Raw genomic sequence first — 14,210 nt, forward strand, 5'->3', positions numbered from 1 at the left:
ACACATCACTGATAAAATAATACACAAAATATTAAAAATGCAAGAACAGAGGAAAATGAATTGCATTTGTTTTAAAACAAAATAGATATATATATTTTTTTACTGAGTGCATGAGTTGCATATTCACTTTTTAAAATTCTAAGTTTAAGCTGCTGTTGTGCCTGTGTTTCCTGGAACATTCAGACCTGGACTAATTGGAGTGCCTCTGAAGCAGTCAGCAACCCGTAAACAGTAACTGATGATAACTAATTAGTTAGCAGTTATTATAACTATTTGTTACCAGTATAAATATCTAACAACTGCAAATATTTATCCTTCCTTATAAAATATATAATGGATATGATTTTTTATATAGGTAATAGGTTTAATTGCCTCGAACTGCTTTTTGCCTTCACCTACACATTACGAACTTTCATGTTACGTAAGAGACTCAAAATACTTCTTTGTTTTAAAAAGAAATATGGATGCGTGACCTACTTCTAAGAGGACAGGAAAGACACTTGTCCTGTACATTCAAGTTCAGTGTGTGCATTTATAACTGTATTTACTAGATGGACAAGTAGGAGGCAGATGCTTAATCATGCCACACCTCTTTATTAATCCTTGGTCATTGACTCACATCTGTTGAATCTCCCTGAAGTGTTATTTTTTCCACAACATTTACCTTAGAGTATATTTCAGCATGTGCTGTTCGGTTTATGACTTCAGAGAGGATGTGGTTATGGTTTGACAGAAAGGAAGCTTTGCTGTAGATGGGAAGATAAAGCTCAAAGCACCTACGCTGCCTTATGAACACCTTTTTTGTTAAAAAAATTAACTGCCTTCCTTCTTGTTTCTCTGTCTTGGACGGGTGCTCAGTGCGTAGGGCAGGCATCCCGTGTCCTGGGAGAGGACCATTCCTGGCTCAGCAATGAATAACTGTGTGCTCCTGGAGGAACAGCTCATCAAAAAATCCCAGCAGAAGAGAAGGACATCTCCCTCCAACTTCAAAGTGCGCTTCTTTGTCTTAACCCAATCCAAGCTGGCTTACTATGAACATCGCCATGGGGTATGTCAGCCATTTTCTCTCTCATAATACAGTAATGGAGGGAAGGATGAACTCTCTGTTAAGCGTTATTAATTTTTCTGGTCCTTATTACAGCACCATTCGCTGAAAATCACAAAGTGGTCAAACTGGTCATTCAAAACTACTGGTCAATGGACATCTGGTGTGAATGGGGGAATAAGACTACCTAGCCACTTCATAGAAAGGATCTGGTTTTGTTGTAGGAATTTACAACAGGCTGTCACAACCAATATATGTAACAGCTGAGTGGTCTGCACCTGGCTGTTCGCAGTGGTACAGGAGTGACCTGTAGCAGTGTGCTGCAGCGATCACAAGTGGTCTGTGCTATGTACCCTAATTACATCTGGGAAAAAAATCAGCCACGGATCTTTCTTCCTCATCCTTTTCTTTAGGGCAACAAACTGGGGGCTGGTAGGGCTTACATTTTTAAATAGATTCAACTGCCATGCTTAACAGGTCTAGTCTTACGATTTAGCTTAAAGAGGAATGTGATGATGAGATACATGCTCAGACTAGTCCTTGTTTCCCCCAGCTTTCATTTCTCTGATTTGCTAAATATGAAGATAATCAGAAGTCAATCTACACACCCTATTGTGCTAAGTATTCTAGTGAAGAAAGAATTATTCCTCTCTTCCTGTGTTTAGCTGGATGTTTTCTAGGCCTCATTAGACAGTTGTAAATCATATTGTTTGTTTTCCAACAATCACTGAACATGCCGTTAATCCATTATGTTTAGGTGATGTTACCGTACATAAACCAGTATTGGGGACCACGTTGCCTTGCTCTCTGCTTTGGCGACTTGAGATGATCAGATGTTGATCACAGATGTAGAAAATTATTTTAAAACTGAAACCAACAAGGAAAGCAAACTATGATGTGCCCTTGTATCGTATCGTTGCCCAGCTGAGGTTGGATATCTGCCTTAAGGTTAATAGTCATTATTACTTGCAAGTTACCTCTCTCGAATATGTTCAACAAATGTTGTACTTGCTTTTGTTTTATAGATGGTCCTTTTCTATATCTCCATATTTAAATAGGAAACATTTATGGTTGCCTATGTTGTCTGTATTTGGTTTCAGACTCTCTGTGACTGCTATCCAGACTATGTTTCAGATGTTATTATTTTAAGATTTTGTATTCTGACTATTCCACTTGATTATTCTGGGTAAAATTTTCAAGAACATCTAAGCAATTCAGCTGTAAGTATTTAGAACAATCTTAATACCTGGGGTTTTTTGGTACTTTTTGAATCTTGATAGATTTGAGAGGAATTCAGCATTTATCTTAGGCACCTAAGTACTTTTGCAGAATTGCATAGGTGTCTGTCTGCATCTTTAGACACTTAAGTAGTTGGGAAAATCTGACTCAGTGACTTTCAGTGGGGCATAGATTTCGTATGTTACTTGAGCGTCTTTGGAAATTTTGTCCCCTTGCCTTCCTAAATGTCAGTCAGGGCATTGTGGGACATCTTCAGAGTGCCCGACATAAATGTTTAAAAAGCTTTCAAAGGCACGTTGTTACACTACACATTCAAAATCTAAATTCATGGTGAATGACAGCTGGCAAATATCTTTATACATAGATGTATATATATGTATAGGTTAGGAACTTCTGAAACTTTGATCTCCTAAATCAGACTATAGAGGACCAAATCTTTAGGTGATTTAAAATGCTGTAAGTCCAGAGGCATCAGAATAGATCTATGCAAAGTTGGACCAGATGAGGATTTGGTACACTATCTACTCTATCTCCTATTTTATCTGTTATAAACTTACACGTTTTACATATGTATAGACACATATATGTATAGTTACATACATATGTATGTAACTTTAGGCACACACAAACATTTGAGTGACTGTGGGTATATCTATAATTACAGGGCCGATTTTCCATGAAACATTGCTTTTGTGCTGATACAAACTATCAAAATCAGGTCATTACATTAATAGAAGAACTTAGTACCAAATGGGGAAAAGACTATTTGTCCTGTTAAATACTCCCGGAACCAATCTTCCGCCTCTTCAGTATATTCCCCACAAAATCCTGGTCAGGCCTCCACGCAGTCAGATCATCTCTGTTCTGGAGAGGAAAGCTTAAGGCAGGCCATGTAATCGCCATTGTGTCTCGTGCTAAGAACTGAGTGAATCCCGAATGGCCATGTTCACAGCCTTGGGGCCAGGGACGGGAAAATGGTTGTATTTGCCTGACACACTGCCTATGTCCATCCTAGTGAACGAAGCAGGACCAAGGCGCATTTGCAGGCGTGGGAATTAGTGATGTGTACCAGGACTCTTCCAGCACAGGCCCTGGCACAGTTTTGGCTCTGCTCAGACACTTTGTGGGGACAGCAGGCATTATCGTAGGCCATGGGCCATTGCCAGTAGGCAGTCTGCATGTGGCCACCCCACTCTGGAGGTGAGAGGGGCCAAGCAGCATGGGCAACTATGCTCGCTGGCGTCAGTGACGGGGACTATCCACAGGCATGCTCGCTGCACCGTATAGAGGGGGCCAGCAAGTGCTGGGCTTTTGAAGTATGTGTGTTTCCAGGAAAATCTCTGTGGATGTTTGCTATAAGAGATTTTAGAGAGCTTCTTTAAGAAATCCTTACCAACATGTCTAGTTGCTTACTGTACTTGGAGTTCAGTATTACACAGTATGCCCCTCTCTGGTCCCTGTTCAGTCAGCAACAGTAGCCTATACATAAATTCAGATAGAAGAATTAGCTAACTGCTTAACAATTTGCAAAGTCCCATAGATTTCAATGGGGTGGCTTAAAGTAAAGCACATGCTCATGTGTTAAGCACAGGCTTACATGTTTTGCCTGTATTGAGACCACAGTGATCAACAGGGTGTGGCATCCAGTCCCTTTCTCTGTATTTTGACATGATGGGTATAAAAAGATCTTTAAGAGTTTGATTGTAGCAGTCCACAGCAAGAAAATAAAGAGGCCAAAGTAAAATACAGGATAATTCTGTAAATAATATCAAAAGCTAACAGGACAACTGGCATCATAAAGGGAATTTTTTGCAGTAGCTGTAATGTCATTTTTCTGTTGTAACAGCACATAGCTAGAGAGAAAGCTCTATTCACGTCAAGGGCCAAGCACACAATGGCCATTAATGCTAATGAAAGGTATTTACATATCTCATTAGGAGAATGAGTCCCAAAAAACTGACAACAAAAAGAAGCTGTGTTTTCTGGAATTCATTACACAGTGCACAATGCAGGGCTGTCTTAGCATAAAGCACATGTATTCAGCTCCCGTCTCTACTAAAATACATCAGAAGTGCCTTTATAATAACATGCAAATCACCTCCATGTGCAGAAATTCTTGGTTTCTAGGGTCTAATTTTATACCTACTGTGCGTAAGAGTAAATAAGTACATGGGAGTAATCTTTTGAATTATTTCAATGAGTTTGATCCTCATCAGAATAACCTATAATGCAGACACTTCTGTGATACTCCCAGGGTCCCACTATATTTGCATTACTGCAAAAGAAGCAGATAAGTGAATCCCTTTTGCAGGGATCTCTGGAACAGACTTTCAAATGTACTTACCTGGCCTTAGCAATAATGCCTGAACTGATGAGTTACCTAGCTCCTGTTGGCCTAATGGCTTATGATCTATGGTAAATCCTCCAAACTAGCAGACAGGAGAGTGAAAAGAGTTAATTTGCAGGTCAGATTCTAAGTAGAGGTTCATGCATGGTCTTTGACGTGTCATACAGGCCACGTCTACCTGGATGAGGACAGACAGAAATGAGCCTCTTTGCTTGGAACTCAAGCTGGCTCTCATCTGGAAGTAGCACAGATGTCTGAGGCTGATGCCACACTTCAGTAACTGGGCCGCTGTCCTCCAGGATGGTGCCACACTGATGCAGCTATGCAGTTTCTGGATCGGAGCTGCTCGTTGTGGGGCTGCTCCAAACTACAGCGAGCACTTGGATCTGTCTGTACCAACCACGAGAGGTACTCCATGTCCCTATGCCACAGGTTGTCCCTTCAGAAATAGGCATCTTTGTAATGCCTTGCCCTATAGGGGCATTCTAAGAAGAAGTATTTAAGGACTGGGATGTTACACCTAACACCTGGGAAGTTCAGGCACCTACGTATTTTTAAGCTTCATGAACTCATGGGCTGTTACTAGTCCAGTTCTCAAAGAAAGCAATGAAAGGAGCACAGAAAAAAGGACTGAGTTTCCTCTTCATTTACATCAGTACTATTCTTCCTACACTGGTCAGATACTGAAGAGGTCAAGTAGTGTAAGTCAGCCTTGTCCTGGGCTCCTTCACTCAGATCTTTGACATTCAGATATAAAGATGGCATTGCAGTGTGTTTCGAAATTTGCTTTCAGTCTCTTGTTCCAGGAGACAAAAGGAATAAATTTGGCTGAAAAGCCTGTTATCAGCATCCAAAAAAATGCTTCAGCTACTTCTGTTGCATTGTCTATGTTACTTGCAATAGTCCAGCTACCTATTGTAACAAAATCTATTCTTTGTTCCTTATTATAGCAGTCCATTTTACCTTGATTATTCTACACAAAATTTGACTTGTCTATCTTGCCTTGGAAAGACCTTATTTTTCCCAAGACTCTAATGTGGACTTTGCTTCTGAAGATCTCCATTTTGGTGTTCTTAGTTACAGTGGCTGTCCATATTGTTTCTTGATTGTTTAATTTAATATGTGCTTTGTGTATTTCTGATACCATAACAGTCATGAAACCATCAGCCTCATACAAAGTGAATTTAATAATGTTTTAAAAGACTACCTTCCAAATAAATATATACCTGAACATCATTCTTCATAACTTCTCATTTATTTATTAACAAGTCCTATTTGCTTGCTAGAATTTGAAATACCATCTGTCTTCTGATACACATCTTTAACTAATTCATTAATAATACACATATCCACAAAGAAGTCAGGCTTGGCATCTATGTACATCACACCCGTTTCAGTGATTTTTTACATAAATCAATACAACCTTGAATAAGATGAGGACAAGGTACAAACCTACATCTAATATCAAATAAATCCCTTATTATACCTCTGTGAATTTAACATGAATTTTTTAATGATCTGAATTATTTTACTGGAGTTGAAGGAAGATTAAGCTCATATTAGTAGCGACAATGAGCCTTTTTCAATTCTGTCGTGAAACCACAGAATCATAGGAATATTGGCTGGAGGGCACATCTCAAATTCATCTTGTCTGATCTTACACTCGGAGCTGAACTGTCGCCAACCGCAGATCAGCACTCGGAGCGGGACTATTGCCAGCACTAGAACAAGTCAGCCATGGCTTTAACTAGCCACATCTTGAAAACCAAGGACAGAGATTCCACATCTTTGGGCAGCCTGTTCCAGTTCATCTTATCAAATGCTTTTTGGATAGTTAAGGTGCCAGTCTCTTGCAGTTCTCTTTCACCACTTTCTTCTGCGGCAGGATTCAGGATGGTGATGCTGTCTACACAAGATCGCTTTAAGCAAAATGCAGCTAGTTCTATGCCTGCTGTCTATAGCCTTTCTAACTCTACTAGTGCACAACAGAGTCTAGTATTAAAAGTAGCTCACATTTGCTGGAATCCCGCATTTTATCTTTCAAAATTTTGATTATAATCCTTTTCCTGTTGCAGTCTTTGTACATACCCACTTCTGATCCTGCTAGGTCTGTGCCTAGGAATTTATTAGTCTTTAATCTTTCAAGAAATTTGAAATTGTGAGTGATTTCTTCCCAGCAAATTGCAGATACTTCTATCTTCTTCAAATTATTCTTCTATTAGAGAACACTAAGAATGTTGCAAAAATGTTGCACCCATATTTTCTTTTGTTTCTTTAAGAGGGAAAGAATTTTTATTGATATGAATATACTACATAAATATGAGATTTCCTAATAGTTACCTTTATTAGCCCTCTTTACTGTGGCTATTTTTGCTTCCAGTGCCCACTTTTGTTTTATATTGTAATCAATATTGTAACCGATATTGTTATAATGCATGCCTATTGCTTTATATTCTTTCACCCTTTCTGACTGATTTTTTTTGTATCTGAAGCTTACACTTTTTAATGAGAAAGTGGTGGCACTTAATAGATTTAATTTAGCTTCCCTTCATTGAATCCCCATTCATTACTGCCCACTCCTTCCCTCTGTCTTTGCTAGAGTCAAGAATAGTCTTTGAAGAAACTAATAAAATATTCACTAGTTGTTCCATATACTTTTCTGTAACATAAAAGACTATTTTGTATCAGAAAGCCCATTTGGAAGCCAAGAATCAATTTTTTTCTCTTTCACTGATGGTGACATTGATTTTCTTGTCAAACCGCTATGTTGGTAGGAGTGCATCCTATGATAATCATTTTTGCTCTCAGATGGGACTTAAGACAATATGAACATTGGGAGTGGCTTTGTCAGAACTTAAAATAGGAGTTCAGTGGAAATATTGGGGTACTGCAGACATGTGGGGCCCTGTGATGGGCCAAGAGGAAAACGTCCAGGTGTGCTTTTTCATGGGATGTCTTTACTTAAAGAGATCTTTAAGTAAAGATCTTTAACTTTAAAAGTTAAATACACACAACACATGAAAATGTACACTTTGTACCATAGAAACCTTGCAAGAAGGTTATGGTTTCAATTTTACCCAGCATTTCTTCTGTTTTAGGCTCATACAGTTCTGAAAACAAGGCATCTGAGCAAGCCTGGAAGAGTGAATAGTGAACCAGCCAACTCTTAGCTAGGTGTATAAAGTCTGAGATCCAGATCTTCAGTGTACCACCATTGACTTTTCTGGCCTTTTTAAAGAATTGTTAAATTTCTGTGGTTTTATATGATTTTGATGGAAATGCAACACACGTTTTCATCAGCTAAGGATCTGGCTCATAGGGCTTTATAAGGGACGGTAGGAGTAATTCCTCTGCCGGAGATGTTACCCTGGGAAACTGAGAATTTAACTGAGTAAATTCATAAAAAACTGAGATTGTTTGCGTGCAACAGGCTTTGTCTAGAAACATTATCAGCTTCAGTAAACAAGATTTGATACTGAAATTAGTTGTTGGGAGTGAAATTGCGTGGTGTCTACCTGATAGCACACCAACAACGTGTCCTGACAGCATGCAGCACAATTATTAAGCAGCACCTTAACATCTCACAGGCTGATGAAACATTTACATTCTGCATTGGAGCCTGCTGGACTTCAGCTTCTTTCCTTAGGTCACTGGGCAATGTTTGCCTCTTCCCATGCTCTGCACTCCAAGTTGAGGGTGCGATCAAGGAAATTTTAGCACATTCCTGGAAGAACAACACAGCAAAAAGAAATTATAGGTGGCCAGTCCTGTAGTCAGCCACGGCAGTGCCCAAGGGGTGCCGAAGTACAGCTTAGTTACAAGCAGAGACATAAGAACAAGTGATACATCCTCTATATAATGTTCCTGTATTAATCCTAGAACTTAATTTAAGCACCCAGGAATATAAAAATAGCTGGCTTACATCACACCAAAGGTCCATGAACCAAGTGGCCTGTCTCCAGGAGCAGTCGGTATCTGTTGTTCAGAGGAAAACTGCAAAAATAGGCTCCAGAGTTTTTCTAGAGGCCGGGAGGAAATATCTTGAAGGATGTCATCATATAAACAGACTATTTTTTCTTTTTGAGTTCAGAGACAGCTGTATGAGAGAAAGATACCTCAACTTTATATAATTTTGTCAATCATTTTGAAGTCAACCCAAATTATTCTGATGACAGGCACTTTTACAGTGTGGGTTTTTTTCATTTTATTTCAGCCTAAGCGTATTTCTTTCTGCCTACCTTGAGAATGTGTGCTGAGCTAGGAACAACACAGGCTGTTTCACAGCTGTGAGCATGTAGCTTTCCTGTGCATAGCTGGGAGAATATTTAAAGTTTGGTTATTGTGCTCTTAATAGCAACAATGTAAAAATTTCCCCTTCTTAAGGCATCCACCCTCTGTGCACATTTGGTCACAGCTGTGGGCTCTGGTAACACAGGAACTGTGTCTCGTTCTTCTATTCACTCTTAGCCTTAATCAGCTGAGTGAAGAGGTTTTCTGCTCTTTTCTGTCCTGTTGCTCTCTGTGTATCAGCAATGAAGCTGGTTTTGTTCTTCGAAGCATCAGGGTTGCACAGACATAGCTGAAGACACAAAGTAGGCTCCACAGTCCCTATGACAGGTGATAACATGCATGAAGCAGAGAAAAATGTGGAGACTGCAGGTTGAATTTGCAGCACTAGTATTCGGTAAATTGACTTTTATATGTGAAAATTCAACTGACTGAAAGCCAGAGAAAAGCAACACAGATGGAAACTGTATTTCCAACTTTTGGAAGGGGAATTGGTTTTCATGAAAAAAATACTACAAAGGCACATATGAAATCCTGCCTTCCTTCAAGCACTGCCCTGGGCAGTTATATTTCCTCTGCTCCCTGAAACGAGCTCATGCCCTCCTCTGAGCCCATCTTGACTCTTCCATTACACCAGGGTGCACATATACCACAGTTTAGAAACCGGTGGGATAAAGCTGCAAGTGACTTGTAGTATGATATAGTTAAGTCGTATTATTGGTATTGCTAATTTATCATTTCTGTGTGCAGCTACCTTCTCACTAGTAAGCATTGTGCATGGGGGCCTAGACAGCATTCACTCTGCAAGTATGAGCCCTCTGCAGAGGGGTAAGTTAGTCATCTAAGACCAGTGTCCACAGGAGATGTTGGAGGCACTGCTGCCTGCTGCTATCGCTAGCACAGTAGTCTCTCATTGCCACTTTAAAATACTTTCATGTGCATGCAAGCCTCTCTTCACACTTACATACGCTTCATTCTAGTGGCGTGCAGAAGTCAGAGCTTTTTTTTCCCTCTGCTTGTTCCTGAGGCCCTGTGTGCAACGTTTAAAAAAATCAAGTTGCTTTGGTTTCAGCACTACCAATCCACAGAGTAAGAAACACCCAAAACAGCTTTGGCCTCTGCTAAGCCTGCACGCTCAGCCCAGCTGGAACAGGGGGAAGAGGAGCAGGTGACGAGGTACGAGTGGGTCAGGCCAAGGGCCGAGGCAAAGACCCCTAATGACTTAACTGTCAGGGTGGTTAATTAAGAATACTTCCCTCTAGTCAAGATGATAAGTGAAAACAGTGAATGAAATTCAGCTCGGATTCTTGCAAAGAAAACCTACAGAAAAGAAGGTCATTAAATGCTTGTACTGACGGAAATGTTTTTGCGGTTCAGCTCACAGAGGATTGGAATTTCCTACCTCTGTCCACAGCAGCTATAAATTAGCCTTCCCCTTACCTGCCTACTGAGGGAAAGTGTCTGGCTGCAACTGGGGGCTCTGTGGGGTAGGTGGGGACAAACACGGGCTCATGGACAAACCTTGCAGGGTGGGGAAAAACACCCATACGCAGGACAGGGAGGCAGCGGTGCCACAGAGGGGACTCTACACTTTCTGCTCTGAGGTGCCTGGCCAGGTTGGGTGGACTGGTGGACATTGCAAAGGGAGGTGAGGGGCAGGGGTAATGCGGGAAGGGAGGCTGCAGGTGATGGGTGTCCGCAGCGTCGTGAGGCTCATGGATGGCCGGAGGCTCTCTGGCCCCAGTGGGTTTTGTCTTCATGAATCTTAATTGCTTGGTTTTCACCTCACCTCCACCCCAAAAAGACAAAAGGTACAAGTTTTTATTAAACTTTTGAACCCCGACAGCTTTATGAAACATGACAGACTACCTTTCTGCCTGCCAGAAAACACTGCGTGCTCTCTCCTCCTGTACTCCTTGAGATAAGTCTCTGATAACCACTGCCATCCCTCACCTTAGTGTCTCGCCTCCCTTATTTACTCTGCTTCCAACACCGGTGACCACTTTTTTGCCAGGACCCTTTGGTAGCTAACCCTTTGGGCTGTTTGAGTTCAGCATGGTGGATTCATTCCTTTGTGAAGCTTGTCGAAAGGTGCTGTGAAATGTTTCTACATGTCACCAAAGTTCACATTCCCAGCAAAACCCCAACCCATGTGAGATACTTGCATCTTTGAATGCACAGCAAAGCTTTGTAACAGCGCTGTGTTCTTGTGTCACTTGGTAATACAATACAATGTGGTTTAGCCAAGTCTTTAAGCATCTGCCAAGATTTGTGGTGCATATGGGCCTTCAACACCAATGGTCTGGTATAGCACATTTGATGAATTGGGATCAAAAAGAGCAACAGCCAAGTGTTAGCCAGAATGTAACCAATTCCTGCCTACCTCAGACTACACAGCCCCATATATTACAAAATCCCGATGTTTGTGAACCCCAAGTGTACAGAACCACAGTCAGGAAGCAAGCTCACAGCACAGTTTCGTGTTACCTGTAGCTGCTGCTAATGGCTTGCTTGTTTATGCTGTAGACACAAACTGAAGAGTTAACCAGTGAAGGAGATGCTGGGGTGATGTGGCGAGAGGAGGTGGAATACTGAAGACAGTAATGCACTGGGCTTGTGATGCGCCCAGCTCTGTTCAATGCTGCTAGGTCTCATTGCTGGAATTGCCATTTTGCAAATATAATGAACCAACAGAAATAAAACAGGAGGTACTGATCTGCAACACGCTATACTTCATCTCCACCTGGGACTGCAGCGTGCCTTGGGTATCTTTCCACACACAGTACGTGGTAAGAACACTGATGTGTTTATGACAAACCAGCTAAAACAAAGGCAGTTGCGGGAGAGACAAGAAGATGTTTCCTGTCTAATTATACTCTAAACAGACTGGAAACAGAAAATGGAAAGCTGTCAGCATGTTTTGTCTAACCCTTTTAGGAACAAGTCTCTGAGGTTTTGGGAGATCATTTTCAAGAGGCTTTTCCTCTCCGCTCCCTTCCAAATGGCACAGTTGCTTTTGTTAGATTAAAGTGCAGTCAGGCATCACAGAGGCAGGGATATGTTTAGTTTCCAGCCCAGTTTCTCGGTAATGCATGGTTTGTGAGTGGTAATTCCAGTTGTTTGTGCTGCTGCAAGACTGTAATTGCCTTCTATCACCGACATCCCATCTGCTGAGGATCTGCCAGGGAATGCATTGGCGGTGAGATGCAGACTGAAGTTGTGCTGTAACATGAGATTATGAGGGGCTTCTGCTGCTAAAATTAGGTCATTTAGAGGAGCACAGTAGGTGATGAGAGCCGTAGGAAAACTGCATACAGCTTCTTGTAAAAGCTGGACTCCGTCTTTCAGCAGAGTCCGGAAATGTATCAACAAAAAATAGTCTGAAGTAAAAGAGCAGACTGTGCGACCAGAACAACATCGATTTCTAAGGCCTCAGAGGAGGAATGCATCTGGTTAAGGCCTGAGACTTCAAAGTAATAAGATGAAGGAGAGTTCACTGTCCGCAAAATTGAAGGTTTTTACAGGAAATAAATGGCTTTGAGTCTCGTGGAAAGGGTAGAAGTCCCAGGGGTAGAACAGATGAAAGAGAAGGTTGTGGAGAAGAGACAAAGGAAGTGAGGTCTGGAAGAAGAAGTGAATAAGCAAGACTGAAAGAAAATAGATGGGGAAAATGGGGTGCAGTAAGACCTCCTAAAGTTTGGCACTATTCTTGCTAGTTAATTGGTATTTACATTTAGGGGTGCTTTGAGGCCTTGGGTTTCTTGATAAAAAAGTCCAGCTCCACCTGATATAGCTACATAGGTAGATGCCTTCTACAGGGGACAGTCCTAGCAGTAAATTCGGAGGCATTAGTTGAACCGCTGGCCATAACATATGCCAGCAAAGCCCAGCAGGGCAATGTGAGCCCACACTATGATAATTTCCTTCTCTTTCCTGAAGTCCAAATATGCAAAGGCATACCTAGACAGTTGCGCCAGAATAAGGTTTGAGGGGCCTTTAGACTTCTCTGTTTTGAGGATGTTTGACTCTTTGCTGTGGCAAACCTCATCCTCTGTGACCACTGGCATCAGCTGCTTCCCTGTTTTAGGCGAGTTTTGTTGATGAAAGGTAGCAAGAAAGCAGCATCGAGAGCTAGCACTGGATGCCATGCTGAGGTGGGAAGGTGGAGGCAGGTGGAGGAAAAGGCTCCTGTGCCTTGTGGATGGCTGCTGCCAGGGGAGCAGAGCTGCAGGTCCACAGGGGCGAGGGCAGCAAGAAAGGCAGGAAGGAGACAGGACGATGAGCGACATGTAGGTTTGGGTTGTGGGTCAGAGGAACAGCGAGGAGGTGGCCAAAATCTTTCTATGGCCCATGAATGGTATAAAATGGTCTCCAAAGTCCATGCTCTCTCCCATTGACAATAGCCCATGTTTGGAAAACAGAAGTGTTTTTGCAGTGAAGGAGTTCTTAAATATCACAGTCTTCCGTCATGTTATCACAAAGCTGAGCTGGGAGAGAGTTTCGGTGTTCAATCCCTCCTGAAAAAGAATCAAAACAGGAAACCGGTTTGCCTCTGAAGAGCAAGTGCCTCTGTAGCAAATCCTTCAGAAGACTGCACTAGATAATGAGCGTGAGCTTCACTTCAGCCTACTGCATGTTGGCATCTTCATCCATCTCACTTTGAAAAGCAGTGTGCAACTTGCTCAGGAGTTGCTGGGCGATGATTCAGTAGGCAATAGGGTATGCCAAGGGCAGGCATTTCGGTGCCGGGTTTCTAGGATGTCTCTTCTTAATTTCTCCTAACTGACTTTATTGTTATCTAGCTATCTGGTGTTGGATGAATAATAACACAGCAGAGATTGCCAGTAAAATAGTTTTGCAGGCAAGTTTTTGAAGAAATTATTTATTTCAAAATTTCCTGTTATTTTTCTTAGCTAAAAACCCAGACAGACAAAAACCATAGAAGCGTTTTGTTTCTTGGAAAATAGATGCAGTAACAATGTTGCACTTTAAATAAAATGCTTAGTTTTTGAAAGCCTAACCACCCAAATATTTTCTAAAAATAAAATATTTACTGTTTTATAGCTTTTCAGTGTGAAATAGGAATGTTAATAAACTCAAAGTTTCATGAAAATAGTTCTTTTTGGTTAAAAGGTATTTTGTTTTGTTGGGAAAAAAAAAGAATTTCAACCAGATGTTTTGACTGATTCTCTAAGAACCAATGTGTTGAGGTGGAATATATGTATGCACATAAATGTATGTACAATCCATATAGATGTGTGGTGTATAAGAATGATTCTTTATACTTTTAAA

General features: G+C 41.2%; 1 protein-coding gene across 1 annotated transcript in view; it reads left to right on the forward strand.

Annotated features, from left to right (window-relative positions):
* The first annotated feature begins 834 nt into the window (after nt 1–834).
* ITK (IL2 inducible T cell kinase) overlaps nt 835–14,210 on the forward strand; it is a 33,996-nt gene continuing 20,620 nt past the window's right edge. Inside the window, exon 1 of the mRNA XM_026118551.2 lies at nt 835–1,048. Coding sequence (XP_025974336.1) covers nt 911–1,048 — 138 coding nt within the window. The 5' untranslated portion in view covers nt 835–910. The remainder of the gene's footprint in view (nt 1,049–14,210) is intronic.

Source organism: Dromaius novaehollandiae, chromosome 15 (genome assembly GCF_036370855.1).
Source record: "Dromaius novaehollandiae isolate bDroNov1 chromosome 15, bDroNov1.hap1, whole genome shotgun sequence".
Lineage (NCBI taxonomy): Eukaryota > Metazoa > Chordata > Aves > Casuariiformes > Dromaiidae > Dromaius > Dromaius novaehollandiae.